The following is a 25990-nucleotide window of genomic DNA, read 5'->3' on the forward strand; positions in this document are numbered from 1 at the left end:
TCGTGACGTCATACCGCGGAAGCTCAACGGGCGAATGGAGGGAGGCGTTCCGCCGACAGCGAGACGGACGGGGATTTCTCTCGTAATTGTGTGTGTTTCCACTCCCAAGCCCAAAGCTCCCCCCCCCACGACCCCCGTCAATCTCGTGAATCATTAGCAGAGTTCGCAGTGAGCACGGTGATCGTTGTGGATTCCATTTCTCGCCTTGGGTCCGATATTTTCGCCGAAAGGACCAAGGAAAGGCTGCGGTTTTTCGTGAGAGCGGAGCGCCGATCTGGAACAAATAACAATGGCGACGAGCTACAACAAAGAGAGCAACGAGGAGCCGACGAGCAAGCGGCCCGACAACACGGCGTTCAAGCAGCAGCGGTTGCCGGCTTGGCAGCCCATCCTGACGGCGGGCACGGTGCTTCCCGCCTTCTTCGTCATCGCCATCATCTTCATCCCGCTGGGCATCGGTCTCCTCATCACGTCGAACAACATCCGCGAGAAGGAGGTAAACACGGTCCCTTCCTCGTCACACTTTGACCCCCCCCCCTCCCCCGTTCGTGGTTTCGATGTTATTCCATTGTGTGACTGTTTTGGATGAAATCGTTTATTGCGCCCTTTGCCAGTTTCGCCGATCGGGGGCGACGAAGTGACCTCGGGTGTCGTAAGTTTGCTTCATATTTCAATTTGATGTTAACAATGATGATTAAAAACTTGGAATGGTGAGGAAACCCGTACACAGAGCTATTCAACTGGTAACCAGTTCACAATTATTACTCCGATGAGTCTTACTAGTTGTGGTGGTTGTTGTTTCATGGTTATGATTGTTGTTGTTTTTTTTTTCTTCCTCTCTTCTGATCATACATGTTTACCTTATTTATTTATTTATATATATATATATATATATATATATTCATATACATTCAGTATCCTTTGAACCTTAACTTTGTCTGAGCACAGCATGTCGATGAAGATATATATTTATTTATTTGGTGTTTCATGTGCAGCACGGACGTCTCTGTAACACCATGTCTTGTCATCCCATGATCTTGAGGATGCAACACTCGACCAGTTTCACAAGTGCGACATGCACAGCATTTCATTCTTTCCTTGCAAATAGAACCAGACTCTGTGGCAGGATGGTGAGAATGTCCGCTCTCGGTTTTGGAGGTCTGTGGTCATAGCAAACACTTAAAAAAAAAAAAAAATGGTCCGTGCTGCTCACTTGCTTGGCACTGGGCATTTAAAAAGATGGAACACAGACAAATAATGCTGGGAAGGCAATGGCAAACCACCCAGTATAACCCTTGCCAAGAAACTGCTTCGGCAGCGCCGACGCTCTGTGAAGAGGTGACCCGCCTGCAGATCTTGAGGTCCTGAGTTCAAACCCCCGTCGTGCCATAAATAACACCGAGTGGGTTGAGTGGTTGACTCAGCCGGTCGTCCTTCGATGGTCAGCAAGATGGGTACCAGCTCTGGGGGGGGGGGGGGAGGAGGGTGATGGGCCAACTGAGTATCCTGCGTCAGAGTCGTGAGCCATACATGATTGTCACCTAGTCAATGAAACTGCCTCGACAGCCCGATGGCGTAAAAGGAATGATTATTAACAAAAGGAAACAATCGCACTATCGTAGTCATAGCAACCTCTAAATCCCCCCCCCCAAACAATACTGACGATGATGTTGCAACCTGCAAAATAAGGTACAGTTCAAATTAACATTAAATCAATTTGAAATATTGTCGAACGAGATGACATGCAAAGACTATGTTGAAGGAATTTGAGGGTAAACGCCAATTGATGTCCTTGTAATTCACATTAAAGTGCACGGTCTTTGCCCTGCAAGTGATTTCAGTGGAAGCTCCACTTCTGATCTGTTAAAAACCTTGGATCAATGTTCAAAATAACACAATTGGATGTTGTATCATGGCATGAGAGATTATTCTGTGTTAGGATTACGAGAATCGTTCTCGCGGTGCCGATGATGGCAATTCCAGTGAAGCCTCCAGAAAGCGAAACCCAAGGGAACAATGTTTAAAAAACTTTGTTATGAGGGAGTTCTTTGTAAAGAGGTTCTTCAAAAACTTCAATGTATGTTTTATAATCCTTGAAAAATTAAAATGCAACAATATATTGCTCTTTGTTTATTATCCACGCTGAAGGAGAGGGTATTGTGTTTCGGTCTGTCCGTCTGTCCATCTGTTTGTTCACACAGAACTTTAGTGTTTTTCTCCACAACCGCTTGTTGGATTGAGACAAAATTTTCACCATCGGAGCGACTGACTACTCACGTGGAATGTTTTAATTGTATTTATGATGTCATAGGTCACATGGTGTGGCAACCAGGTTTAATTGAAGAAAAATATTTAAAGTTTTCTCTGGAACCGCTCAATCAATTGATGTGAAACTTCACATTTTTGATGTCGTAGTGATGGGGAATACATGTTTTAAATTTCAACTTGATCGGACATGTGGTCTGGCAGCCAGAGTTATTTAATTTTTTTTTTTGATCTGGGTTCTTATTTATTTATTTTGAATAAAGCTCACTTGGTTCTGCTTGGATGGGTTTGAGTGTAGAAAAGTAGTAGCTGAAATGCTAATCCTATCCAGGTTCCTCCTGATGACATCTTTTCTTTTTTGCTTGTTTGGGTTCCTTCTGATTACTCCAATGCAGGATTGTACCTATTTGGTTTGAATTGGAATTATTTTAATCCCATTCTAAATTAAATTGAATAATAATAAACGTCATGGGTCAGGTGTCCGATTAAAGTGGGGTTCCATCAAAGCGGGACGTCTTGGTACCTGGTCATCACTGGCAGCAGTTATAAAGCAGCAGTTCTAATATTGTCTCATTAATTACGTAACACACCAGTGCACAAACACCACACAAAACAAGTCCTAGCGAGGGTCTGCAATCTCTGATTGCTCTTTTTCTTGTTAATGGTTTGAATTAATGTCCTAGTAACATTTAAACATTTTTTTCAGAACAATCGGTAAAGTATCCACATTTGCAATAACTGTAACCCTGTCAGTTTTAATAATTCTCGTAAGGTTTATGAAAACAACTCAAGCTGCATTGAGCCCCAAACTCACACTAGACACGTAGAACCCCACACGTTTGTACCATGTGATGCGCAACATGGCACGGTGATTTGTACAAAGATACGGTAAAATATCAGGTGATCACAATGTTCATGTTCAACGCTCGATATTGTTACGGTTCTAGGAACCGTATGTATACAAACGTACAGTTGTCCCGAAGGTAGTTATGCCATTAAGTATATGTGCACATAGAACCCCTCATTGTGTAATGGGAAAGCAAAAGGGGGTGCGTTGCGATGTTTTTTAAGTTAGATTAATAAATCTTTATATCCCCTCCATCATGATCCACTGTCCACCTGCGTCTCCGGATCCTCGTTGTTCCGAGGCAGAATCTTCGCGTCCGTAGTTCCATTTCGGCTTCCCCAAACGTTCCAATTCAATCTTGGTTGTACCACCGTCCACCTTCATCAAACACACGTGGAGTGGGCGGGCTTTCCCGGCCTGGCCAAAACCCGCCCAAAAAGGGCGGACCCCATGAAGGCCCTGTCCAATCAGGGCGGGTGGTGACGTCAGCTTCGCCAAGGCCCCTCCCCGACCTTGGGGATCTATAAATTACGACACCATCCTCAGGGTAGAGTGCTGAGAGAGTCGGAGAGTTCGTTGGTTGAGAGTGAGAGAGTTCGGTGGGTTCGTTGGTTGGTTGCAAAGAAAGAAGGAAGGTCGTGATCACAGAGGGCCTGCTCACGTCTCGCCTTGGCAGCCTATCTGTTGTGCTGATCCGAGTACACCCGACCTTGACCGGGTCTCTCGTTGGGTCCTGTCTGCTGCCCCGTTCCACCTTGGGCTCTGCGCTCTCCACCCAGGCTCCTTCGCAGACACGGTCTCCACACGTGTAGCTGTGGGCCGAACTGCACGACCTTTGTCGGGTGCCGCACCACGGAGCATCCCTTCCCTTGGAACGTTCAGGTACCTAAAGAACTGCGACCTCAGCTCCCTCCCTCCGTGGCTGCAAAAGTCCTTTGCCATTCAACTGGGTTTATTTTGGCTGAGTGTGTGGCGCCTGTCTTATAAGTAGCGTTGTATAAGTTATTTGATCATTGTAAATCTTGCCTATATTATTCTCGTGACAAATCTGCTGTGTCCTCTTTTGTAAGTTGCTGTACGAGTTGTAAGTAAGTTGCTACATCTCTCTTCTGTCCCCTGCATAATATACCAATAAACTTGTACCTGTACCACATGACTTTCCTCGCTTACTGTAAATAAATTATTGTATTAATGTTCCCAGTTCGTTTTTGTCTTTTCCTTCATTGGCCCAGCATGGTTCGGATCTAGGTTTAGCTGTGTCTTTATCCCCAATAATCTGTTCATTCTCGCCGGTACGTTCTTGGCAGTTCCGCTCGGCTGCATCCGATCCGGAGTTGGTAGTTGGAACCCTACCGTAGTTGGTAGAGTGATCCGGTTTGGGCAAGGCGTACCGAGGGCGTGGTTCCCCGGTAGCCGAAAGCACGTGGTTAATTAGGTAACTTTGTTCTAGACAAGAAGACCCTACGCTACGCGGTTGAGGTATTGGCATCCACGGTCGGTTAAGCGACCCGCCGCGTCACGGGATTATCCGTGAGCGACGGCCTACAATTCCGGGAGTCTGGTGGGAGACGATGTAACTTTCGCCACCGGACGCCGGCCCGCAACAATATTATAAAGTGGTGTGTCAGAACATTAGGGAGGTAGAACAGTTGTGTTGTCACTGAACTAATCCCTCCAACTTTTGTGAAATGGTCCCAAACTTCGAGGATGCACATCCTACCTCTCCCTTGTGTATGTAATAAGGGTATTTATTATTTTAACTTAAATCTTCAACTTCAATTGCTTATAACAACATAAAATCACAAATATCTATCTACCTGTCTATATATTACTAAAACTCTCATCTTGTATATGTATCTATGTATGTTCCCGAAATACAGCAAAAACGGTACACGATAGCACAAACATTTTCGGTCCACCTTCCTCACCATTCGCCTGCGGTGTGCAGTATCAAGTTTCGTTCAAATTGGGCAACAAAAATTTTTTTATTAAAAAATCAATTCCCCATTCAGTCAAGTACTCTTCAGGAGTATTTGATCAATGCAAACAACCTCAGTGGTATAGTTTGCTGGAGCTATCTTTTTTGCTCGAAATGATTTATTTTAAAATCTTAAACATTTAGTATAGACAAAGAACTATCTATTTTTAAGCATAAAATAAACATCGCCATTTTGATCTAATACTTCCGTGTTCATTAATAAATAAAATTGTGTTTCAAAGATTACGCACAATAATTTCTTCGACGTTCTTTTCTCTGTTTTTTTTTTTCACATTGACTCGCAATATCAAGTTTCGTTCAAATCGGGCAACGAAAAAAATTATTTAAAAATCAATTCCCGATTCAGTCAAGTACTCTTCAGGATTATTTGATCAATGCAAACAACCTCAGTGGTATAGTTTACTGGAGCTATCTTTTTTGTTGTTTTTTGAAATGATTTTTTTTATCAACCGCTGTCACAATGGTAACCCAACGGGTTCACGGGTCATCTAGTTACAAATAAATTCATGTAAAAGAAATTGTTGTATAATGATTGATATAAATTATGACAACATGGCAACTCGCGTACTTATCCGCAGTTAAAGGAAGCCTGCCTAGCGATGTGTGGTGAGGTGTTTTTAATAACATGGTGGTGTTTGTCCCACTGTAGCGATGTGTAGTGAGCCAGTCCACACTAATATTGTTGCGGGGCTGGGCATCGGTGGCGAGCACGACCGCTAGATGGAGCAGAAGAGTCGGCTCCACCGATCACCCGGAATTTATAGGTCGTCACCCCGGATAACTCCGGAGCCGACGGGTCCCTTATCGGACCGAAGTTCGCCAATAGGTCGACCACGTGGGGTAGGGTCGATTGCCAATTTCAATTTACTTAAATACCCACGTCGTCCAACTACCGGGGAAATTCACCCTCGACGATGCTCGTACGGAACGAGCCGCGAGCATACTCGATCCGTGTGCGACCCGAGCGGATGGTCACCAAACTTCCGTCGGTCCCAAATGTCCCTTTACAGCGGCAACAGACTGGCTAATTCCCCAACACGTACCGTGCAAAACCAATAAAAGAAAGACAAAAACGAACCGATACATTGAACACATGGGTTTATTTATAATGGAGCAGGGGGGCACGTAAGAAGCAGAGTTATCCGAATAATAAGAGGCACGTATGTACAGCAAGGCACTTGTACAATTTCCTACTTACTAGACTGGTGACACACACACACACACACACACACACACACACACACACACACACGAAACGGATCCAAAGTGGTCTTTATTGAGGCCTCCAGCTCGGAGGGAAAGGGCGAGCTGAAGACCACATTCTGCCTTGGACCTGTCCACCTCGTGTGGTCTTCGCGCTGAGTCAAACCGGGCACCAGCGAGAGGCGAGCCGAATCCAGACACCGACGAGCCGCGATCAACCTCCTCAGCTCCGCTCGGCGCTCGTACCAGCAACTAAAACCTCTCCTCGGTATCTTCGGAGAGATGGCGCGCATCCCTTCCAGTTCTTGTCGGCGGCAGAATCTCCCAATCTCTCCTTGGTGTTGTCGGCAGGGACACGGCGCGCAACTCTTGCGGCTTTTGTGGGGGATGGTGTCTCCCAAGCTCTTGATCATGAGGAGGAGGAGGAGGAAGAGAGAGGAAGAGGAGGAAGAGAATCTCAGTCCGAACGTGCCGCACCCTTATTCACCCTGTCTCTGGGGGGGGGGAGGGGAACGCCTCCGCCCCACCCGCTCTCCCTCACTTGACAGTTTTGGCGTAAAGAACTGCTCGTTGCCCTGTCATTGGCCAAAACGAGCGGCAAGTCCATTGATTGGCCCGGGGGCGTGGTGACGTCACGTGGACCCCTTTCCTCCTGTCACGGGATCTGATTGGCCGAGCGGCGGTCACCCCACCCGTAGCACGCTGATTGGTCGAGGGCCACCACGAGGCGCTTCCTTGAACTCCGCCCACCAAACAGCCAGAGGAACTGTATTCTGCGTGGGCTCTGCCCACGTACGTGCTGACACGCACGTAGGCGATGGCGTCGGACAGAGCGAGGTGAAGGTGATGCTGGTGTTGTTGTGGTGATGAGGGGTGTAAAAATGAAAGAAAACCCTGACTATCAAAGTAACTCACAGCGCAAGTACATTTATTCACCCATTAAACGAGGAACGGGAGCTATCTATCCACATTCACTTATCAAAATAACTGAGCTATAGGATCTGAATGTTGTGTGCTCATGGCTTCCAGATTCGCAACTATATATATATATTTTTTTTTTTTCATTCTAATTCTTGCTTTTTCTCTTATCTCATACTTTCTATTTCTTTCTTTATCTATCTCTCTTGGGAGAAGTGAATTCTCAGAGATTTTTGGGTTTTTTTCCTGTAAGGCTCACTTGACTGTGCCTGGATGGGTTTGGATTGTGGTGGTGTAGCAGCTCAAACCCAAATATTATGCAGGTTCCTCCTGGTCCCCCAACTTGATGCCAAAAGCCAGTTGTAGATCAGAAAGGGTCCAATTGTTAAGGGGTGGATAAAAAACAGCTTGTACACTCGCACGTAATTTTGAAATTTGAGGAGACAAACTGTAACACGGCCGGATCTTTTTACAGGTTAGCGGTGCTGGTGGTGTCGGTGTTCACAAGAGACTACAGGCCGATCGATGACCTACATCCGTGGGTGGAATGACACTTTCTTTTTCAGCTTTATCTAAGGCTCGTAGTGGAGGTGCAAATTTAACATGGTTGTAAATTTAAGTTTGTCAGTTCAGTGAAACCATCTTGGCAATTTGTTCAAACTTCATTATTTATTATTATTATTTTTCTACTCAACTGAACTTGACGTTTTTGTTTGTATACAGAGTGGAGGCTCGAAGAGGAAGTTATCTTCATTCCCATTTTCAACAGTACAGTAATTTGCTAGCTAGCATCATAAAGATAAAATAAAATAATAATAAAAGGTGTAAGAGGTAAGAGGGAGAAGCCAGTTTTAAAGTGGGATCCAAAGGATGAGGTCAGGCATTGATGGGATGGCCTGTCAGGGAACATCGTCTGGGGTCTTGCCCCATTTCCTCATTCATACAACTACAGCCCTTACTGCCTCATTCCCCAATCAAAAAAAACCTCACTCTCTTAATATCATGTCATTTTAAAATATTGTAATGTTGTACTGTTTTATGGATCTTCTCATGTCTGTTATTCACGAATGTTAAAATTCCACAATTTCTCTGAACATTCATGTTGTTCATGGAAAAGTACAGTATATTGACATACAGTATACTGTATATTAGTCTGTAAACTACTTAGTCGAACAAGCTCCTTCTGGACAATAACTCAGAAAAGGATGCATTAGATCGGCAGGGTTAACATTTAAATAATTTATTGCAAACGATCCTGGAATTCAGCCATTTATCCATTGTGATCCCCACATTTAATAAAAACAAACAAAACAAATTGTTGGATATTGTAATCGGCTGTTTGTCTGTCCGTCACGCGATCTTCTCCGACACGGTTGTGCAGAAATTCACCAAACTTGGTAGTTGTGATCACCACATGGCAAGAAGATGTGAGAACCGTATCATCCCCCCCCCCCACCACGGCACTCGAGCAAGGTCAAAAAATGCAACATCAACATCGGGGGATGTAGGAAATGTGTAACGTTTTTAGAGGGGGTTGACCCCTGGTTAATGCCCCACCGGGTGGAAACTTGCAGTCACTGGTCAAAATAGAAGGTATTATTAACTAAATTTGATATTGGGTCATTCCTGGTGGAACTTTTTGTCTTCTTTAAACTTTCCTTTAGGTTGGAAATGTGGGGATTTGTGATGACACGCCGTCGACTTTGCTCTTGTTTGAATTCAAAAGAAGTAAAAGATTTAAACGGATTTCTCTCTTTCTCTTCCCACTCCCCACTGTGCCCTCATTGTGTAAGTTTGGCATCTGGTTGGACTCTTTACATTGAAAGCAATGCAGCATTTAATTTATTTTTGGTTGGACATGTTTGGGGCTATCTGCTGTAGTTTATGTGAAGCAGCAGCTGAGTGAAGTTAGTGCAAAGCAGTGGTTGTTTTGTTTTCAGAATGGTCTTAACATTCTCATTATTTGTGGAATGAAGGTAAATGTGGCTGAGGCTGGTTCTGAGATTACAATTTTTATCTCGTTGCACCATTGGTGGAATAGCAGTTACAAACTAGAGGGGTAGCACTCGGTAGAGTGCAAAACCTCCGCCGCCAATACTGCTCGGTCACTCAAGTGAACCTGATATCCTATTCATTCAATTTGATGTCAACAGTGCTCACAGAGTTATAGTTTGCAACGTTCCCTTTTACTTTTAACTTTTACATACTCAATTCATTCGTCATAACTCGATTCCTTGAGACAGAAATTGATTTTACGTGGGTTTTTTTTTTTTGAAATTGAAGTTGATCCACCTGAAGTTCCAAAATCAGCTGCAATTATAATTTTGGCATGTTTTTTGTTGGAAATCACTTTTAACATGTAGAAATGCAAAAAAAAGAAATCAAAATTTTGTTGAAAAAAAAGTTGCAAAAATTTTTTTTTCTCTAACAATTTTTTTTTTGGGGGGGGGGGGGTTGGAAATCACTTAAAACATGTAGAAATGCAAAAAAAAAAAAATTCAAATATTTTTTCAAATTGTCCGCCATAGTGGCCATATTGGATTTTGGACCAAGTCAAAAATCTAATGGCATGATCCTTGGACCAGACCTAACCCCCCCCCCCCACCAAGTTTCGTCGAAATCCGTCAAGGAGTTTTTCCGTAATACTGTTTACAAACAAACAAACAATCAAACAAACAAACAGAAAGGGGTGAAAAAAGTAACCTCCGATGGCGGAGATTAAAAAGTTTTCTCCCCATTACCATCAGTTTTATGACTTTTTATTTTTTATTTCTTTTCCCAAATTGTGTTTTCTTCATTCATGTGTGTTATATATATATTTTTATTTACTTATATATGTGTGTATATATATGTGTATATATATATATATATATATATATATATATATATATATATATATATATATATATATATATATATATATATATATATAACCTGAGACAAAGGGGGAGGCACAGTGATTTTGTGTGCCGACGGACATCGAAGCCGATACAGCGGGAAAAAAAATTACAGAATCGTCAGACAACATCCATCAATGAAAATATAAATAAATACATCGAATGCAGGTGAGCGATTTTTATTATATATATATATATATATATATATATATATATATATATATATATATATATATATATATATATATATATATATATATATATATATGTGTGTGTATACATACATACATAGTGTATAGTCATCCGAAAGTTCCTCCAGCTTGCCTTTGGTTCTTCTCACCAGTACGAGTTCAGACTCGAGCACACATATACTCGATGACCACCATCTCTTCTTTTCCAACCTGAGATAGAAAATTGCATCCAAAGGCCTGGGTCGAGGCCTCAAAATCTGTTGCAGTTTGTTGAAATCTTCATTCATAATCCAAAGAAGACTGCATCATTTTCCTCTCAGTGATGCCTTGATCTCATCTTTGAAGGGAACTACAATCAGATGCTTATTTATTTATTTATTTATTTATTTATTTTTGTATCCTTGCAGCACGATTTGTCATTGCTTATCTGACATCATTAATCATTCCTAAAGTCGATGCCGACGAGAATGCTGAATATTTGCGAGTACCAAAACTGCTGTGAAAATGTACTTTGTTACCAATTGCCTGGGACGATGGTCAAACTTAATGGAATTTACAGATTTTTGGTTGTTTTGAAATCTGTAGAAATATTTTCAAGTGTTTGTTTGTGCGTTATTCTTTCATGGTCTAACCGGAGCACACATCGTCACGTTGGCCTTTGTATGCATTTTGAGGCCACTGAAGGTTGCTATTAGGGTTATTGGGATGTGGGGTCAGGCAGTGCTACTGCCAGCCTATAGGCAAAAGGTGTAACCACCAAGAGGCCAATAACTCCAAAGCTTTTTAATGTCCAACACATCCTGAAACCACCAGCGGGAAAAGCTCACCCAGCCAGGCAGCGCTGGGTAGCACCTGCGAGTTAAATTAATCAATTCCAAATGCCATTTTCTGCGGAGAGCACCCGTCCACTTTCGTATGAATTCACTGTTTTGTACCAGCAATGATTTTGAGGGTTTATCATGCTGCACTCAAACAGCAGGTGCATGTGTGCGTGCTGACATGATGTCTAAGAGGTACCCACACTCACCTTAAGCTCTCTAGCCTGGGTTTGAATCCTGACCCAACTAAAAACTATCATACAGGTGTTTCACAGGTCGGGTGATTCATCAATTTGTGTGCCACTTGCATGGACATTAAACTGGGCGTCCTGTCTGCCGACATTAGTTGGCAGATGTTAAAGACCCCATGGTGACGTTGCGAAGAGTCCGCGAGTTATCACCGGCACTCTGAACAAATGACTAATTCCTGTCCGAACTACTGCATGGATGGGTGGCAAACCGCCCAGCTCAACCCTTGCCAAGAAACTGCTTCGGCAGAACCAACACTCTGATGGAATGTGGACATTTAGGATATACACACGGTGTACAAAACATTAGGAACACCTGCTCCTTCATGAAAGACTGATCAGGTGAATACAGGTGAAAGAACGAGCTATTTGGAGTAGAGGTCTATTACCAGCCAACTTGACACAACTTTCGGAAGCATTGGGGTCAACATGGGCCAAACAACCCTGTGGAATGCTTTCGACACTTTGTGGAGTCCATGCCCTGAGGAATCGAGGCTGTTCTGAGGGCAAAAGGGGGTGCAACTCACTATTAGGAAGATTGTGTGTGTGTGTGTGTGTGTGTGTGTGTGTGTGTGTGTGTGTGTGTGTGTGTGTGTGTGTGTGTGTGTGTGTGTGTGTGTGTGTGTGTGCGCACGCGTGCACACACTTTGTGTACAAAACATGAGGAACGCCATCCTCATGGAAAACGAATGGTGCTATATAATTAATTCTAATTAAGCATCTTTTTGTGAATTATTTAAAATTATGAATGAAAGGGTTTTGCATTTCTATATATTTGCCGCAATAAGAGTAAGAGGATCGAGAGGGTAGGGGTTGTGGTTGTGTTATTCAACATGATGTTATGGCATGCCCTCTGTAGGTAATGCTGCTGCAGATGATATTTTCAATCCATTAACTATTAAAATCTTAATGTTCTTCGTGTTCCCCAAATCATTATTTGAAGGCCTTTCCACAAATCGATGACGCCCATGTCATATTTAACATACTCCTGAAGTGAATGCTGCAGTAACTAGAAGGGCACTCGGTAGAGCGCATACCTCCGCCAGGTAATACATGACCCACGAGAACATATCGGGCTCAATAAATTTTTGAAATATCGTGCTACATATCGTTTTTGGCCCCATCTCTCGATGGTGAAGAATCGCTTTAAAAATTTTGAGGATTCGGATCTTCACGAAAATCGAATCAGTTCGACCTTGTTGCACACCCAACCTGCCCACCAAATTTAATCCGAATCGGTCCACAACTTTTTGAGATATCCTGTGCACAAATAGACAGATGGTGAAAACATAACGTTCTTCGAACTTTGGTGGTGGAGGTAATAAAATGCCAACACAGCAACCGTATAACTGTCTGTTTCTTCTTCTTCTGCTCTTCCCAAACCATAGATTGATTACACGGATCAGGGCGATTGCAGTAAGTGTGCCAACTGGAACCTCACAAACGGCAATTGCGCATGCAAGCTGAATTTCACGCTGGAAGAAGACTTCGAGGTATGATGGGGATCCATTCGAATTTTATTCTTAAAATATTAAAATAACAAGTGAAATCCTTCAATACAGCGCATGTGGTGAAGCAAATGAGTACACTAATGTTAAAATATGCAATTTATGCTTTTTCAGTTGAAAAACAATTAAAAAGCGTACTTAATATTTGAAATGTAAAAATCTTGTTATTATTGTGATAAGCACCTTTATATATAACAGAAGGAATGAAATCGTTCGATGCAGCGTGGCAGGGGGCCGCAAAAGAATGATAGCATAAGAAGAACTTAGCTTTCAGCATTCGGCGATCGGCGCGAAATGCGATGGTGGGCGGAAATGACGTCTTTCGGCACGAAATGCGATGGTGGGCGGAAATGACGTCTTCTGTTCGTTCGTACATGAGAAGGGCGCGTTTCTTGGTTTTTTTCCCGTCAAGCAATACATTAAATGGTTTTCACATATATAACACATTAGTTTCACAAATTTCCATTGAAATACTCGGGTATTTCCGTCAATTCTCGCTATTTCCGTCTAGGTTACGCACTGCATCTACCGGACGGCCGTCATTGGCTGTCTTGAGGCACGTGGGAGGGGGGGGGACAGGGGACACCGGAGACGTGGTAGACACCCGAGACATTTCAAACTCGGTGCAATTGTATACAGTACACGCGCTGTAAAAAACATTTTCTCTCTCTCTCTCTCTCTCTCTCTCTCTCTCTCTCTCTCTCTCTCTCTCTCTCTCTCTCTCTCTCTCTCTCTCTCTCTCTCTCTCTCTCTCTCTCTCTCTCTCTCTCTCTCTCTCTCTCTCTCTCTCTCTCTCTCTCTCTCTCTCTCTCTCTCTCTCTCTCTCTCTCTCTCTCTCTCTCTCTCTCTCTCTCTCTCTCTCTCTCTCTCTCTCTCTCTCTCTCTCTCTCTCTCTCTCTCTCTCTCTCTCTCTCTCTCTCTCTCTCTCTCTCTCTCTCTCTCTCTCTCTCTCTCTCTCTCTCTCTCTCTCTCTCTCTCTCTCTCTCTCTCTCTCTCTCTCTCTCTCTCTCTCTCTCTTTCTCTCTATCTCTCTCTCTCTCTCTCTCTCTCTCTCTCTCTCTCTCTCTCTCCTGGGTGTAAAGCTTGAGGAGTAGCTGAAACATGCAACACACACTCCAAAATTTTGTGGGGGCACTCTGGGTATCAGCAATACCATCTTTATGACGTTGCTTTTATCTTTGCACTTAGTGGGGCAATCAAGGAGGAAATTCCTCCTCCCCATGGATGCCAACCCACAGGGTTTGTCTGTGCTCTATCCTTTAAATGCTGGTGGCATCATGCAAGTAAGCATGCATGTTCCATTTTAGTCTTTGGTACGACTCAACCAGGGTCGTAATCGAAGTGCTTATCTTCGAGGCTTAGAAAGGACGCTCGGACCATTTAGTTTCAGTCCTGTGTAAGACTTGTGTAAGCTTTGGTACATTGTGGTGGTTTCTCTCTTGTGTCTGTACATCCCGGATACTGAGCGCTTGCTGTGACTTCAATTCCATGGAACGTTCAAGGCAAAACTGCCTGCTTTCTGTTTGCTTTTCCTAGGGCCAGGTATACATGTATTATGGGCTGTCCAACTTCTATCAGAACCACCGTCGCTACGTCAAGTCCCGTGATGATAATCAACTCTACGGCGTCAGCTCCTCTTTGAAGGTCAGTATCTGTGCCTTCTCTTGTTGGAATTTGCTGGAAACCTTAAGTTTTCACAGTTGAAGTGAAATCGATGCTTTTTCACTTCTGGTTACTTTCAAAGACGTCTGACTCGTTTTGGCAGACTATTTGCAAATGCAGTAATATATTATTCCTTTTGATGAACCTTGTCGATGCATTGTTGTTTAATGCAGCCAAACAATAAACCGTAATGATTTTCAGGATCCGAGCAGCGAGTGTGCACCATATGCCAACAACGGCACGATGCCGTACGCACCGTGCGGTGCCATTGCCAACAGCATGTTCAATGGTAAGCGATCGGCGAGAACGGCAAATTGGGTTGCTTTGCTGCTCGGCTAAGTGTGTGCTTCTTCTGCAACTGAACAACCATTTAATAATGCATGGAGCTCTGGGATGTTTTGGGTCGAAAAGACTTTCATAATGCATATTTGCTTTCCTAATGTCGCCCGTCAGTCATTGTGTGTGTGTGTGTGTGTGTGTGTGTGTGTGTGTGTGTGTGTGTGTGTGTGTGTGTGTGTGTGTGTGTTGCTTGAAAGTATCCTGAAGTTGTAATGTGGTATGTGCATTAAGGAGTGCAATGTCTCCCCCCTACCCCAACTTAGACACATTGAAGCTGTACTTTCAAGGAAAAAACGTGTCTGTGCCACTGCTCAAAACGGGGATTGCTTGGTGGACGGACAAAAACGTGAAGTTTCAGAATCCATCGCCAAATGATGACCTGAAAAAGGCTTTCGCAGGTTTGTGCCGCCATTTATGCTTCATGGCCATCGTTTGTGTTTGTCGACATTTTGTGAATGTTTGTTTCGCTAGCAATGATGGACAAACCTTAAAAAAAAAAAAACGAAATATATTTATTATTGTTGCCTTGGCCTTTTCTTGAAACGGAAAACACTTTTTTTTGATTAACTAAACTCCTTTCCAGAGGCAGAGTTGGGATGAGTTTGTTTTCGGTTTGAGAGGCCATTGGTATTACATTTGTTGTATCGGTATTAGGACGTTTTAGCCGCAGGTCCTGAGCCAAGCGTTCACAACGCAGTTTTATAATAAACAAGTACTTCTCTAACTTTTTAGTTCTTGAATTTCCTGCTTCCATTTGATTCAGAAATACCTTTCCAAGGTAAATGCCCAAACGGTTTAGTTTGAATGTCCAAATCGTATCGTTGACAGACGTCTGTGAGCTTAAACCTGTTGCTGCGTTTGAATCTTGTGGAGTAACTGCTGAAACCGATCTATCTGGGCTCTAACAGCCATCTTTACTTCTTCTTTCTCATCTCTCTTCAGTCTTTTACACTTTGTACTTTCTCACATGTCTCTCTATTTGTGCTAAATCTTGCTTTTTCATTTATTTTTGTTCATTTTCATTTGGGTTGGTAAGCCTGGTGTTTGCTTGACGGGTAAGGTGGCTGGCTTGAGTGCAAGCCCCTGTCATTCGTTTAATTAACACCAGGTGGGTTGACTCGTCCTGTTATCCTTCTGAGGTCGGCAAAATGAGTACCAGCTTACTGGTAATGTGGTACAGTTGCGTCCCAATAAAATGATGCAGCCAAGCAGCCACAGGATCCATTAAAATAAATAAATTTGGGTTGGTGACAAGAACAAGCCGATTAGATTTTTGGTTGGGCCGGATCTGCATCCGAACCCTATCGGTGGGATACATGAGGTAAACTGTTCAGCCTGGTGGAGATATATGCTCTACTGAGTGCTGTTCTCGTTTTAGATGTCATCATAACCTCTTGCTTAAGTTTGGTTGGTTTCTGTGTAAACAAGTTACCAGTGCATTGGATTTTTGTGTAAATTAATTTTATGGAAAGGGTGAGGGGAGGTGGGGGATCTCAAAATGGAAGTTCATCACCCATGCCGGAAGAGCGGAAGAGGAGTTTTTAATTTTTTTTTTTTTGTATACCTTGTCGAGGCTCACATGAGAGTGAACACACAACACAGCGAGGGTGGCATGAGACAAGAGGGGCAGGAGTGGGCAGGACAAAACAGAGGGGAACAGAGACATTGGGAGAGGGATGGGGTATACAAGATGGACGTTACAGGGACTTTCAGGATGGAAAGCAGGGAATTTGAAAGAGGTGGGTTTGGGGTGGATTAACGGGGGTAGAAACGATTGAGGATTTGGATGGGGGACGATAAGAGGTGGTGGTGAATAGCTGTTTTGAAGGCCTGGAGGGAAGAATGGGATTGAAGAGTGTGTGGGAGCTTATTCCAAAGGCGGGAAAAAAAGAGTGAAGGTGAGCAGTGATTCGTGATTTTGGTAGTTTTACCAGAAGGGGCTTGTTGGCAGACCTTGAGCACCCTGTAGAAATATGGTGGGGACATATCGCAGACAGACCTGGGGGGGGGGGCGAGACTCGAGAGGATACGGTAGAAGACAGAAAGACCACCGATCTGCCTGTGGTGAGAGAGTGAGAAGCCCAAAGACTCAGCCTCATCATGGGAGATGCCAATGATCTGAAATGCCTTGGTTTCCACAACGTGAACCCGAGAAAGGTGGGAGGCAGGAGCACCAGCCCAGAGGGGAGAGCGGTACTCCATCAGGCTGCGGATGAGAGCTTTGTATGTAGTCAGGAGCTCAGGTGGGCCGAGGAAGGACTTTGCACGATGGAGGATTCCCAGTCAGCGACTGGCTTTGGAGGCCAGGTTGGAAATGTGGCTTTCCCAGGAAAGATCATGGCAGATAGTGAGACCCAGAAGCTTGAAAGAAAGGACTTCTTCCAGTGGATTGTTGAGAAAGTGGATGGAGGGGTTTTCCAAACGGTCCTTTCGGAGAGACAAAGTGAGAGTGTGAGATTTGTCCGGATTGAAAGACATTTTCCACGTGTTGTACCAGTTTGTAATTTTACCCAGATCTGCAGTGAGCGAAGAAGCTGCTGCTTGCCGGTCTGAGGGATGACAGATGGTACGGCAGAGGGTGGTCATCAGCAAAGAGATAAGGAGGATTTTTCCAGAGTCTGAGAGATCATTGATGAAAACCAGAAAAAGAACAGGGCCCAGAATGCTACCTTGAGGAACTCCAGCCTGGACAGGAAGAGGGATGAAAGAACTCCATTTTGGGCCACACGTTGACTGTGACAGGAGAGGAATTCTGTGAGCCATGAGTGGAGATGGCATTGGATACCATAGGAAGAGAGTTTGGAGGGCAGGACAGGGTGCCAGACTGTGTCAAAGGCACGCGATATGTCCAGGGATATGGCTCTGATTTCATGTCTGGCATTGAGGACCTCCATCCATTGATGGGAGAGCAGAAGCAGCATATCCAGGGTCGAGTGACCTGGTCTGAAACCAAATTGATGATCGGAAGTTAATGAGGAATAGAAGTTAATGAGGAATCGAAGGCCTGTTTAATGATTTGGGTCTTTTACAAAGTAATTTGTGGTTATATATATATATATATATATATATATATATATATATATATATATATATATATATATATATATATATATATATATATATATATATATATATATATATATATATAGCTTAATTTGTCTCATACTTTTCATTTCTCTCTCTTTCTCTGTCTACAGAGAAGTGAATTCTTACAATTTTATTTATTTACTTATTTTAAAGGTTCTATTGCCTGGATGGTTTTGGGGGTGGAGCAGCAGCAACTGAAACCTGAATCCTTTCCAGGTTCCTCCTGATGATTCCATCTTTGCTTATCTGGGTTACTTCTTATTACTCCAATGCAGTATTTAATCTTTATTACTTACAAAATCTAAAGATTTCTTAAGTATATTGATGACTTCCATTTCTGTTTGTTTGTTTGTGTGTAGGCACGTTAACTCGAGAACGGAAGAAGCTACCAATGTCAAATTACACCACGTGATTCAGGAGGGTCATGTCTAGTGTTGATAAGATTTTGGTCAAAATCGGTCAAAGGTCAAGGTCACAGTGAGGTCAAATATTCGATTTTTGATGGTTCGGTGCAGATAACTCGAGAACGGAAGAAGCTACCAATGTCAAATTACACCACGTGATTCAGGAGGGTGATGACTTGTGCTGATTAGATTTTGGTCAAAATCGGTCAAAGGTCAAGGTCATGGTGAGGTCAAATATTCGATTTTTGATGGTTTGGTACAGATAACTCGAACGGAAGAAGCTACCAATGTCAAATTACACCACGTGATGCAGGAGGCTGATGGCTAGCGCTGATTAGATTTTGGTCAAAATCGGTCAAAGGTCAAGGTCACAGTGAGGTCAAACATCCAAAACATTCGATTTTTGATGGTTTGGTACAGAATCATCGTAGAAACTTCTGGTTTGTGTCGCTACCTTCTCAAGAGACAGCTTTTATTAGACAAGGTCAGAGGTCAAGTTGACGATTTCGTAAGTACCAGTCTATGACTGCTTGTTTGTGTTTGTTTGTAGGCACGATAACTCGAGAACGGAAGAAGCTACCAATGTCAAATTACACTACGTGATTCAGGAGGGTGATGGCTAGCGCTGATTAGATTTTGGTCAAAATCGGTCAAAGGTCAAGGTCACAGTGAGGTCAAACATAATTCCATAAATTCATGTGGAGAAATGGAGTATTTTTGCTTCGCTCGACGTTACGAGTTCGTTTTAACTTCGATTTTAATTTTGTCTTCGGTTTTTGCGATCGCTTAGGACGCGTAAAACTCAGTTGTCGAAATTCTGGTAAAAATCGGATGTTTTCGAGACGTTTTAAGATTGTATAAAAAATATTTCACTCGCCGCATCACGGCTCGTCACGTGGTGCAGCGCGCTCGAGCAGAGGCGTCGTTGATCACGTAAAGGTTTTCCGTGTGCGCGCTGACGGTGTTTTCGATAAAGATAGTGTTTTCAAGTCATTTTTTATCCCAATAAAGGTTATCGTCGCATGCCTGACTCGCTAAGCCGTCGGATTATGTAAAGATTGTTGGTGGATGGCCGAATATTACAGTTTTGTGACTTTGATAAAATAATATTAAATAATTGCGTGGATGAAGATTTTTGCTTCGGTCGACGTTACGATTTTTGATGGTTTGGTACAGAATCATGGTAGAAACTTCTGGTTTGCGTCGCTACCTTCTCAAGAGACAGCTTTTATTTGACAAGGTCAGAGGTCAAGTTGATGATTTCATAAGTACCAGTCTATGACTGCTTGTTTCATTATTGCTCAACTTTGGATCGCACAGTCTTGTGCTTGTTTTACATGGAATTAACCTTAGAAGAGTGTGGCCCAATTTGATTATGCGTCGTCAGGAAATGTGATGCAATGACCATATACTCTTAAGCCTTTCCAAAACAACGGGACATGGAATGGTCTCACATTTAACAATTTTTGGACGGGAGCAAGAGTGAGCAGATTGAAACTGGAACTTTCAGGCCGTTTCGTGGCTTAAGGGAATGAGATTTATTTGTGCTCTATGTATTTGGCAGGGACACAAAAGCCACTTTACTGGAGCAAGCCAGTGTATGAGCTGGACCCAACGGACCTGACAAACAACGGATTTATCAACGAGGACTTCATTGTGTGGATGCGCACTGCTGCACTTCCCACCTTCCGCAAACTCTACCGGCGTGTCAACATCTCTGAGCCCTATTTTTCCAACGGCCTGCCGGCTGGCAACTACGTTTTGCATGTCGAGTACAGTATCCTTTCTCAAAGCTTGGCACATGGCTGATGTTTTTGCCTTGCCAATGATTTCTCTTATGGTATGAGGTCGAGCCGCAGCGAAGCTCCGTCCGCACCACTACAAAAAAAAAACAACTTAGGTTGAATTTTGTTATACTGTTCTTTAGGATACAGCACATGGCTCCAGGTAACGTAATTTGTTGAGGGGCGGCGGGGGAGGGGCATGGGTATTCTGCGGATGCAGTGCTCCCTCCAAGTTAAAGCAGGAATTTGTGATCTAGTCAGGGTGCTGGCGATAACTCAACTCATCTTCGCGAAGGACACCTTGGGATCTTTAATGTCCACCAACAAAGGCTGGCAGATGGGATGCTCGTTTAACATCCACACGAGGGACGGGGCACACACATTGATGCTTTTCCCTGCCTGCGAGACACCAGAATGATGGATTATTGCTGGGTCTGAGATTCTAACCTAGGCGAGACAGCTCGGCTTAAAGGCGAGTGTATTTACCTCTCGGCTATCCTGCCAGCCTATGAATTATATTATTCGGTTTTGACATGATGGATTTCCTGCATAGGCATACCTGGATGCATTCTCCAGCAGACATAAATGTTTGGGTTGATGTTAATTTGGCACTGATTAGAGCTCGATGGACTTGGCAGAAGTGCTGTGCAGCAGCAGGAGCAACATACTATTGCAGAGGAGGCTTCAATTATTGCTTTCCTAATGGTTGCTCCACGCTGCAAATAGTTTCCAGAGTTTGAGAACAAAAGTATTTTTGGAAAGGTAGTTTCTAAATTTGTATTGTGCTAAGTTTGTCTTATTTATTTATTTATTTATTTCAAGTCGAATGGTGGGGGTGCTTGCTATGAGAAAGTGGTGCAGAGCAGCAGGTTGTTCTCCTCGTCTCAAAGGGGGAACCGGAAATGACTGACTAATGGGTAATGCTTATTTTACCTTGAGTGAGGAATACGACTTTCTTTATCAATTAAAATCAAAGTGCTCCTGCTTTATCAAAGCATGGAAATAGCAGAGATTGCTTGATCAGAAAGGAGGTGGGAGAAGACACAGACCACCAACCTGTGTGTGATGTGAAAGTGATGGACCCATAGATTTGGTCACTATCACTTGCGTCCTTTCTTGTTGACCATACAATTTCTCATAAATTTACTGCTTCGGTCAAATGAAGCAACATAACATGTAATTTTTTTGAATCAAGTGTTTGCAATGCACTGTCTTCCTGTTGAATGGTGTTAACCTGTTGTTCCAAGTGCAATTTAATTTCACCTTGTACTTGATCATCCAATACTTGTTGAGGTTGTCGGGTTTTTCTCCAAGTACAACCCAGTCAGTCGAGTCGTGGGAGTTGAGACTTGGGTTGAGCTCCATGTTTGTTCCACCCGCCCCTCCCGGAGATGCCCTTCCTTAACCTGCCTGCAGATTACCCCGTCAAGAGCTTCAATGGGAAGAAACGGATGATCCTCAGCACCACGTCATGGATGGGAGGAAAGAACCCTTTCCTGGGCATTGCTTACATCACCGTGGGCTCGGTCTGCTTTGTCTTGGGCGTCGTGCTTTTCATAATCCACCAGAAGTACGGAAAACGCTCGTCCGAGTTCATCGACTCTGTGAACCAGTAACGAGGGATAATTGCACAATTCCGGCTTCACTAGTTACCACACAACCTTTGATTTAAATCCCCGACGTGGCACAAATGAACAGTGGGATCCTAACAGGTAAACTAAGTATCGACATCAAACTGGGAGCCGTGACGCTACGTTTAAAAGTTTGCGAAAGACGCACCTTACCTTTGCGGCGTTCGTGCAGTGGCGTGCAAAGCCTTTGGGTTGCTGTGTATGGTTTTGCTTCCAGATATGTCCTTGCACTGGATTAGATAATACACCTGTACATAAAGTATAAGAAATTTTATCTTGAGGCTGTTTCATTGCATGTTGCAGTCCTTTTGGGTTCCAGGAACTAATCTGGCGTTTTGAGAATGGAACGACACCCACAAAATTATTTCCAGCTTTCTGACCAGACCTGGTTCTTTATTTTGTATCCAACATGGTGGGTGTAATGCAATATTTAGTTTTACGTTGCTTCTCCATTCCAGTTGTTTCTTTCCTTGTTAGATTAGATCTGACACCTGCTGAATATGTTTTTTGTGGATTGGATATTATTGCAAAAGTAACTAAATTCAAATGTCAGGCCCTTTATCGATCATCCAATTATCTCAAATCCCCCTCCCCTCCAAAGCTAATTATGGGGCCTAAACTGGACAAGTGGCCATTGAAGTGATTTCCTGCACTTTGCTTTTTCATCCACTTTTGTTTTTTTTGGGGGGGGGGGAGGGAGGGGGTTTCTCCCCCCAAGAAAATCTGCTGCTATGATCCGTCCTTGATTTTATCTCCCCTCATTTATCCAGTACGTTAATTGTACCGCAAGTGATCTGATGATGAATTCTCCATACATGATTGCATTCCACTGGCGAGGGCTCTCATCTGATAAAAGAGCAGAATGGCACAACGATCTTACACTGACAGGTCTTCCCTGGGTAAATCGAGTCCTTTAATCCCCATTAGTTAAAAGGTATCCGTTGGTAAACGTTGCTTGCTGCGCTTATCTCGAAGCGGCTTCTCCGATTTTTATTTTCGATCTCATGCTTTTTGAGGAATCGCGTTCGATCAAACGTTCCTTTTTATCTCTGCGGATGCTAGCGCCCCTTTACAGCAGCAGAGTCGGGATGAATCAGCTTTTTTTTTTTTTTTTACTTTTGCAAATTATTCCAGGTTTTGCCTTTGAAGCTTAAAGCCAATTTGTCATACCACACCGTCTGACGTCACTCGTTTTGTAGAGTTTAGTTGACACATACATGTTGGACACAATCTGCCGTGGATATGCGGCGAGTGGAATGTACGAACATTGCAGCTTCTGCATGTCACACCTGCTCTTGTAATAAAGCTTTCACCATTGCAGCATGCACCGAGGGAAACGAATGGAATAAATGATATGTAGTGAAAAGACAACTTGTCCATGAAGTTTTTTTGTTTGTTTTCTTTTCTTTAAAGTGGAGGTTTTAAGAATAAAAAGAAGTTTGACCAAAAACAACCATTTTGAAAAAAATGCATCCAACATTTAACCCCAATCCATATTTAAAGTCTTCGGTACAAGTAGCAGCAGAAAAGGAAACTCCATATTTAACAGACACCTCTCCCAAGTGGGTTCCTTATACAATAGGCAGTGGCAGGAAGACCAATTGAACTCCAGGAGTGCCGGCTCAGATGGGATGTTTCAGGCTCACGTCGAGCTGCAAACACACATTGATGATGACACCCTTCGTATCTGCTTAGGTTCATGTCTCCAATCTCGTTAAACTCCTTCCCATGTACTAGAATGATTTTGGTGTGGGGGTGTGGTGGGGGGCAACAATACTCGCAGATTTCCAAGCAAGGCCGATCTTAACAAAAACTCCCAACATGTTTCAGTCCCTCAAGCGAAAGTCAAAAAAATGATAGAAAAAAAATAACCTGAACAGTTTTGCATCCGTGATGATCGGAAATGTGATCTCATACATGCTACAACAAACTATGGGCTCGGAGCATGAGCTGCCGCACCATCCTGAATTAACGTCTCACCAGGTCACTCCCTGACAGGTCGTCCGCTGCAAGCTCCTCCGTGATGCTCTTATCCGATGGATGACTGCTGAATATTTTTGGAGACATGATGGGAGCACAACGATTAACATTTGGGGGAGGGGGAATTATACTGACTGATTACAGATGCAGAAAAACTGCCTTATCTCATCCCATAATCAACTTTAAAAAAGCACTTCCAACATACAAGGTGCATGATGTTGGTGAGATTTTTTTTTTTTCATGAAATGATGGAAACATACCTCAGAAAATCGTCGTCATAGTCATCTTCCTTTCCTGAAAAGTGCAAACCTGTTTAAGGATTTGAAAATGAGCAAGGTTTGGTGGGGAGTGGGGGGGGGGGGAGGTATACTTTCATATCGCACAATTACAAGACTCGTGTTCTCGCTGAATCTCCTTGCATTCTGCATTTGTCCTCAACTGGCAAACGGCGCAAGAACCAAAACTATCATTTCCATCATTTGCTCAAAACTGTTAGCTGTGTGCAATGTCACTGTCGTCCGAATGTGGCTGTGGGTTACCATCGGTTCTTGCAGGGGCACGACAGTGTTGCTGACGCAGTGCCCCCTGGAGGTTGAAGCAGGAATTTCCAGGATGCTGGCGATAGTTCCCCTACTCGTCGCAAAAGACACCGTGGGATCGATTCCATCTTAAAAAGGAGAGTTCACAGAATACCTTACCTCGCACACTCTTGAGAAAAAGGACATGGGAAGGGTCTTTTCAACTCTTGCTTTATGTTTCTGAGCATGATTTAGATCAACTTTTCTTCGTTGACTTTGAAGAACGGGCACGGTGGCAACCATGTGAAGCCGATGAGTCAATCAGAACAGTCTCGAGCTAACGAATCTCTGACGCGAAGCATCTGTTTTTTGTCGCCAGAGGTTTATCTGTATGTGCATGTATACACAATCACAAACCTCCTGCCACCTCTTCTCAGAGAAACTGACAATTTTCAAATGATCTTTGAGAAAAAGATGCGTTAAACAGATGTGACTCGTACAATTTTGCCAAAGTACTTTTAATCTGTAGGTGTTTGGAAGTGCAAACAAGCCGATTAGTCTTCTCCAGTGTTGAAAATATGAAATTCAATCGAAGTTCCTCGATTCCAGAGAGAGACAGAGAGACAGAGAGACAGAGAGACAGAGAGAGAGAGAGAGATTTTTTGCTTTTCCTCTGCTTTGCACAACGTGTGTGGGGTAATCAAATAACAGACCAAACACAGCATTGGAGCCAGCACGAGGAACCTAAACAGGTAAAGATGGAGTCGTCAGGAGGACTAATGATGGCAGCTGGGACACCCAGTTTCAGGTCCATCTGAGGGACGGTGCACACACTGATGCCTTGGCCTGCCTGTGAAACACCAGGATGGCAGTTTATCGATGGGTCGAGGTTCAAACCGAGGACAGACGACTCGAAGGTGAGTGCGCAAACCTCTGGGCTATCTTGCCAGCCTGCTGGGTGCAAGAAAAACCTTCCGAACAAGTGGCATTCTGGAATAGACTTTAAAAAAAAATAAAAAAAGTTAACAACTTCATATTGGTGCAATGCTTGCACATTCATGCATAATTTTCATTAAAAAGTTATAGATGCTGCTGACTGCTGATTTTTTTGAGGTTACCTTGATGTCCAGGGAGTAATTTGCTGAATAAATTATGTATCCATTTATTTATTTGCCCATTTCAATATTTGTGGAAGTTCAGTTGGTCGCTTTTACACCTTAATGTCATTTCAAATCTCCAACTGGATCACCATTCCGCATATACATCATTTAGGGCAGTCGTTGCATTCCGGGTTCAGCACCTCGTTACTCTGGGAAGATTTATCTTTTAGCAATAAAAGATGTACGTACACCATACTGTGCCCTCACATTGATGGACAACAGCGTGCTGGACAGGGTTGAACCTTTCCTCCAGCCTAAAGTCCAATTCCTTTGAGATCTTTCCTTGCTTGCCATACTTTTCTGTCATCCATAATGTGTGGTCAGGACGACATTGGTCAACACAGAGTCCATCCTTTGCAACTGTTTACATGATTCACGTTTAGATTCATGCAACTGGTGCGAGATCAATTATATCAATACTTCTCATGATCTTTCACTATCAGCTCATCTCCATGCTGTTGGATCTCCGCCTTTCACTATACGTCTTACTGTCTGCAGTTGTAATGCTTCCCCACTATTTTGCTGTGCTCG

At 43.4% G+C, this 25990-nt stretch overlaps 2 protein-coding genes across 6 annotated transcripts in view; one reads left to right on the forward strand and one right to left on the reverse strand.

Moving 5' to 3' along the window:
* Positions 1 to 28: 28 nt before the first annotated feature.
* Positions 29 to 23172, forward strand: CDC50A (cell division cycle 50 P4-ATPase accessory subunit A). Its single transcript, XM_085860446.1, has 7 exons — positions 29 to 496; positions 12775 to 12879; positions 14431 to 14538; positions 14758 to 14845; positions 15159 to 15293; positions 19951 to 20163; positions 21587 to 23172. Exons 1-7 carry the CDS (start codon positions 290 to 292, stop codon positions 21784 to 21786), a joined length of 1056 nt encoding a protein of 351 aa, XP_085716572.1. The 5' UTR covers positions 29 to 289; the 3' UTR covers positions 21787 to 23172.
* Positions 22472 to 25990, reverse strand: part of CEP43 (centrosomal protein 43) — a 44555-nt gene continuing 41036 nt past the window's right edge. For 2 of the 5 annotated variants that reach the window (XM_085860445.1, XM_085860440.1), the window contains 3 exons: positions 24042 to 24090; positions 23782 to 23848; positions 22472 to 23453 (listed from right to left, as the gene is read on the reverse strand). In XM_085860445.1, coding sequence (XP_085716571.1) covers positions 23424 to 23453; positions 23782 to 23848; positions 24042 to 24090 — 146 coding nt within the window. In that variant the 3' untranslated portion in view covers positions 22472 to 23423. Of the gene's footprint in view, positions 23535 to 23781; positions 23849 to 24041; positions 24091 to 25990 lie in introns of all 5 variants that reach the window. The other 3 variants (XM_085860443.1, XM_085860442.1, XM_085860444.1) reach the window with 2 other exon arrangements.

Source organism: Eptatretus burgeri, chromosome 16, assembly GCF_056783735.1.
Source record: "Eptatretus burgeri isolate ZD-2024b chromosome 16, Ebu_testis_v1, whole genome shotgun sequence".
NCBI lineage: Eukaryota > Metazoa > Chordata > Myxini > Myxiniformes > Myxinidae > Eptatretus > Eptatretus burgeri.